Source organism: Anolis carolinensis, chromosome 2, assembly GCF_035594765.1.
Source record: "Anolis carolinensis isolate JA03-04 chromosome 2, rAnoCar3.1.pri, whole genome shotgun sequence".
Lineage (NCBI taxonomy): Eukaryota > Metazoa > Chordata > Lepidosauria > Squamata > Dactyloidae > Anolis > Anolis carolinensis.
Genome location: NC_085842.1, coordinates 229,445,504 through 229,451,503, shown reverse-complemented (window position 1 = coordinate 229,451,503; position 6,000 = coordinate 229,445,504). Strand labels below are relative to the sequence as shown.

At 36.5% G+C, this 6,000-nt stretch overlaps 1 protein-coding gene across 2 annotated transcripts in view; it reads right to left on the bottom strand.

Moving 5' to 3' along the window:
- Nucleotides 1–1,813: 1,813 nt before the first annotated feature.
- Nucleotides 1,814–6,000, bottom strand: part of caap1 (caspase activity and apoptosis inhibitor 1) — a 42,901-nt gene continuing 38,714 nt past the window's right edge. For both annotated transcript variants that reach the window (XM_003216616.4, XM_008103464.3), the window contains exon 6: nt 1,814–3,522. In XM_003216616.4, coding sequence (XP_003216664.1) covers nt 3,185–3,522 — 338 coding nt within the window. In that variant the 3' untranslated portion in view covers nt 1,814–3,184. The remainder of the gene's footprint in view (nt 3,523–6,000) is intronic.

Genomic DNA, 6,000 nt, shown 5'->3' with positions numbered 1-6,000 from the left:
TGGGCATGGCAATTAGCTCGGTAGGCACCAGACTTAAAAGCAGACTAAACAAAACAGAAACCTTTTGAGAGCCAGATCATAGAATCATAAATTCTATGCAAAAAGACCAAAGAACTCCTCCAGCTTAACCCAAAGTTATATTATTTTACAAAGCCATATATCACTGAGGACATAAAATCTTTTGGGCACAACTCTCTGTTTTGGAAAAAAAAAGTTTCATAATCCCATGTTAGCCTAGTAATTTTAATGGGAGTATATAACTGTGAAGGTCATTGTTGTTCTAAAGAAAGTTATGTTGTATATACAACTTATAGGGATTTTTAGCAGAACAGTTTCAAAAAATGCACAATGCCACCTAGATCACCAAAAGTAACCATAATAATTTTTTTCTTCCTTATTATTCATTTAATGTTCTACTACATTCCTGCCTTGAAAAAATCCCCAAGTCTACAAGTTTCCAAATACATCAGAGACAAACTGGATTCGAGACCAACTTTAAAAGGATAGACAAGTTGAAGCTGGTTAAGAGAAGGGAAAAGGGAATGATATAAGGTATAAATATAAGCGTAAGGCTTATTATTATGATGAAAACCAGCACTGCGACCCACTTCAGAATAACTCCTATTGAACCCGATGGGATTTGTTTTCAATAAATATATCCTCTAACAGACACTGGGAGTTTTAAAATCACATTGGATATATAGTGTTTTAACTTTTTTCCATTCACTTTCATTGAGGCCAAACTGACCCAAAGAAGCTTTTAATGCCATTCTGACATTTAAAACAGAAACAGGTATCTGGGGAATTACTGGGACTGAAAATGCAGTTGGCCTCCTTACAGAAGCTCAGGGCAAAAGGTTACACATATTTTGTACCTTTTTCTCTCACTGATGGTTCAAATAAACAGAAGCATTTTTAGAAAGTGAAATGGATGAATTTCAGATGTTTAATTTAACGTTTATCTGAATTTAAACATTTACCTTTAAGGTGGACAGGCTTAAACCTCAGGATACAAATAACATGATACAATCTGTGTGTGTGTGTGTGTGTGTATATATATATAATATTATATGTGTGTGTGTGCATAAACACACATCTATTCACAACACCAATGAATGAGGTGATTAAGTAGAAAAATAATGCTTTGACTCAACAAATAAAAAGTTAGGTGCTTATAATCCCAAAATATATTGATTTTTCTACAAGAAAATGCAATGGTAACTAAACACAGAGATATCAAGCCTGCACCTCCAAGAATTAAAAGACTTTAATCAAAAACATTTAAATATTTCTTGGATCTTCATTATTATTATTATTATTATTATTATTATTATTATTATTATTATTATTATTATTGCTGCAACTAACTTTACAGATGAGTTCTTATAACTAGTCAGGCTAAGAGATCATTTATAAAGTACCCTTCATACAAGGCTATGGAGGGATTTCAGCACTAAAGGATAAAAACATTGAATTCCTTTCCAGATCCCTCATAATCATTCTCCTCGCCTCAAATTTTCTTTCAGTTAAGTATCTATTCTACTCCCACAACTCAAAGACAGGAGGGGAAATCTTTTTTGTCATTCAAAGCAGTGCTGTCTCCTTCAGTCTTCACTACACAGCTGATGACCCTCTTTAAAATGTGCTAAGCTTGGAGCATATTTTTCTTTCAAGATTTTTCAACCCAAATACTGAAATTTAAGAAGGTGGGAAAACGAAAGAGTGATTTCTGTTCTGATACTTGCTACTCATCTGCTTCTCCCATTTCTATTTTATCTATACGGTATATCCCAAAATCACCAAAGATGTAGAATATTTTAAATTACATAATATTTATTTAAATCATTGGTACATAGTGTTTTCTTGTTTCTTTTTAGTTCCTCTTCAAAAACAACAACTGTTGATATGCTGAGTGTTGTCAATAAGGGGTCAATCAGTAATTTGTACAATGGATGCAAGAATACATACAGTATATCCAAATGAAACCCTAGCATATTGGCAATTCACATTCTGGAGTGCTCTGCTTCATCTTACAGGATGGACAAGTGAATGACAAATAAATACAAAGACTCCAACTGCATGGAAATGTCACCATCAAATAAAAATTAGAAAGCCTTACTAGTAATGAAAGGAGAGGAAAACACATCTGCTGAGAAATAAAACAGTTGTGGAACAGCTAGTCTGAGCAATCAGGCACTTCTGTACTTTCTTAAATATTGGATCTTGAAATTATCTTTAATCACATTAATTCTACAACGTAAGCATGCATTTTAATTTTTTGAGGTTTAACAACTCATTTTAAATTACGTTTTTCATATTCTGTGAAGTTGTGCACCACGTACATAACTACTTTCAAGTACCAAATGTTTTGCAAAGAGTGTGATTTAAGACACATTGACAGACATAGCTATGGAACTCACTGCAATTAAAGGAGACAAGAACTATTTTTGTTGAAATTACAAATATTATGAATGTTTAAGGCTGGCTCACCAGAAACTGGCAAATTGCTAAAGCCAGACACATTGTTTCCTAATTCCTGCTGAATTTACTTTCAAGAGAGGACCATGCAGGTCTAATTATGCACTGATATGTGCATAATTTGTATATATTTTAGAAAGTCTTCCAAGACTTAACTGTAGCTCTTCCTCTCTTATGGGCTGTGTCCCTTTCTTCTCTTCAACAATTACATTTTCTAAGTAAAGTAAAATGGAAATGAGTGCCCTTTCAAATGGTATTGGATGGTAACACCCATCGTACCTCACCATTGGATACATTGGTTCAGACTGATGAGGAATGCAATCCATCACTACTTGTTCTAAATAGACAAAACATCTACACCACTTTTATTTCTTTGTAAAGCACTGGGATTTAGCCAGAGATCTATGTCGTCTGTGACTATTTGTTTTCTGATTGCTTTTGAGATATAATCTAACTGGGAAAGAAGAGTGACCAACCAGGCTAAACAGTACCAAACCAATCAATGTTTGTAAGTCACTGAAGCTGCTTCCTGATGACAGTGACAAACTGCTGCCGATTATTTCAGCCACAAGTTAGGATACACAGAGGGTTTGAAATGAGGAATGTCGAAGCTGGTCCAAACATCATTTCGGCACTGAAGGGAGCCGACATCACACAGACCCATCAGAACAAATAGAGACATCATGCAAACGAAATGGGCCTGGGGCTATTTTTTTGCATCTCCAGCTTTCATAAGGGCCTTAATAGCCCTTGCTCGCATCTCAAGCTCTAGGAGCTCCAGCTGTTGCGCTGATGGCTGAACATCATCTGCGGGAGGAGCTGCTAGTGCTGCTGCTTTCGTCTCCTTTGGGGAGGATTGAGCCAGCCCCAGGATCTCATTGACGCTTTTCTCAATGTCCTTCTGAAGGTCGTCTATCGGACCATCTCCACTCCTGACAGTCCTTTCTGGCACATCTGGAGTCTCTTCTTCATTGCACGGGCCTTCAATGTCACTGTCATATGCGTCTGCATTGATGCTGAGAACGTCGCTATCCTCCCCTTTGCCTGCAATGCAAAATTAACATCAAGAAAAGGAGTCAGAAGCCAAACCAAAAGAGTTACTTTTTGCCTTGCAAAAGACTGCCTTGGCAAACAAATATTCCCTTGCACAGATTTAAAGTAGAGGAAAGGCCCCTATAAATTAAAAACAACAGTTTCTCCCTCTTCCGTCCTCCCCCCAACCTTAAGACTGATTTAATTTAGACAAGTTTTAATGCATTTTTATTCCAATTTAGAGGAACATGCAGTAGACCAAAGCAGCAGCGCTTGGAAAATTTATTCCATCGTATGGAATTGCATGATCTATTTTCCTAATTAAAATGTCATAAGGTTTTATATCACAAGGACTCGCCTGCATTACAAAATGAAAGTTGATGTGGGGAGCCTTTGGGACCGACTACTGTTTATTATTTTAGAAGTAAATTTAATTCCTAAAGTGCAGCTTTAAAATACCCCTAGAATTACTTTATATGTGGTAACAAAAAAATACAAGGGTACAATTCTCAGTATACTAATATACTTATAAGAGATGCTTGTGCAAAGAATTTAAAATGTAATGTTTCTCGAAGCACAATTAGGACATTCTTTATTCCTTCCAGTTTGATTAAACACAAAGGCTGGGGACCAGAGCCTTCTCTAAGGCTTGGGCATCTTTAAAATATCCCCTTTAAATGCCAAAGCAAGATTCCATTACTAACGTCAGTTATGGATCTACTATCGGTTCCAAAGATACATTATTGGTGAGACATGCTAAACTATTCTAGAACCCAAAACCCCAAACTCCCATGAGTGCCCTGAACTTTAAAATCAGGTTATATATTTCAAGAACATTTAGCCAACTACAATGCAAACTAGCTACATTTCTGTATATTTTTTAAAAGGTAATTCTGAAATGTTTTTTTTTCTGACATCCTGTCCCTGGATACTATGGGTATTCAATCAATTATCTTTCAATGTTCCTCATTAACAATGAATATTAGATAAATGTACAACAAAGTAATTTATTCTGAAAAAATAACAGAACAACTGATTTCATGGGCAAAAATGTATAAACTAATTTGCTAAGTCAGAGCAGAGACTGAAGAAGTCCAGTACAACATCACTCAATGGGGCAAGTCAACAAACAAGGAAAACGTGCCAGCATAAGCCAATAACACAATGGAAAAAGCCTCATCCTGCAGTATGCTCACATTGTAGAAATTCCATTCATGGTTATTTTAGTTAACTAAAGTGTGTGTGTGTGTGTGTATGAATGAGTTTGTCTTTGGAAGACAATGTCTCTCTGTGAGGTCCTGTCCTTTCAACAACTTCTTTTTCTATCATATGTAAGGTTCTGCCGAAATCACCACTGCCACCGTTATGTCAGGGCTTCTTCAACCGTGTGTCAATTGCAAATGGGGTCCCTTTCCTAGTTCAATATTGGGGTCACGAAAAATTAGCAGCAGTAAAACACCAGCTACTGGCTGTTTTAGACATCTGCACGAATCTGTTAGCAACAACATGCAATGTTTACAGTAAACTCTGCAGAAAATGCTTCAGCTAAACTCCACAAAAAGGAAAATCAGCCCATTTAGCAATCCTTGCAAATGCTTATTTGTTATCAGTAAATGTTTGATTATATATCTGTTTTATATATTTATATAACCAGGGTTGCATAAAAAAATTTCAGGTGGAATGGAAAAGATTAAAAAGTCTTGCCATCTGTGAAGACTTCTAAAAATCTCACTATCACCAAGACAAAGGCCCCTTCTATACTGCCCTATATCCCAGGATCTCATCCCAGATTATCTCCTTATCCCTGATTATATGACAATGGAGACTCATATAACCCAGTTCAAAGCAGATAATCTGGGATCAGATCCTGGGATATAGGGCAGTGTAGAAGAGGCCTGAGGGTTTTCCCTTATCCATACCTTTGCCACCAATGTTAGGACCTCCTCCTGCTCAATGGCTGTGGCCACCATAAAGTAGACATACTGGATGCTCTCAAGGCTCCTCTATTTTGCAACCTCTATTCCCATTAGACAACTCTTTGCTGTCAGCACAGACACCATGTCTGCATATATATATAGCAAGACCCCTTTGTTCACAGGGATACATTTTCTTTAAACTTCAGTTAACTGAAACCACAGATACAATGAGACACCATTACATTATCTAACATTTAGTCCCACCATATCATGGAGTTGAGCTGGAGAACCTAGAGGTATCCTCTCTAGAAATCTATGGTAAATTATGGGGGAAGTATACCAAAGAATTGCCTGGAAGACCTAACGAATTCATAGAAAGATCATTTCCTCTGGTTTCAGGTAGGTGAATCCATGGATATGTACTCTGCTATTGCAAAAGTGTGTGTGTGTGTGTGTGTGTGTGTGTGTGTGTACTGCATTACTGAAGGCCAAAAGCATATAATGCCCAAAAACAATACTTTATTAACAGAAATTGGGCACAAATAAATAGATGAATAGTTTAATATATTTAAAA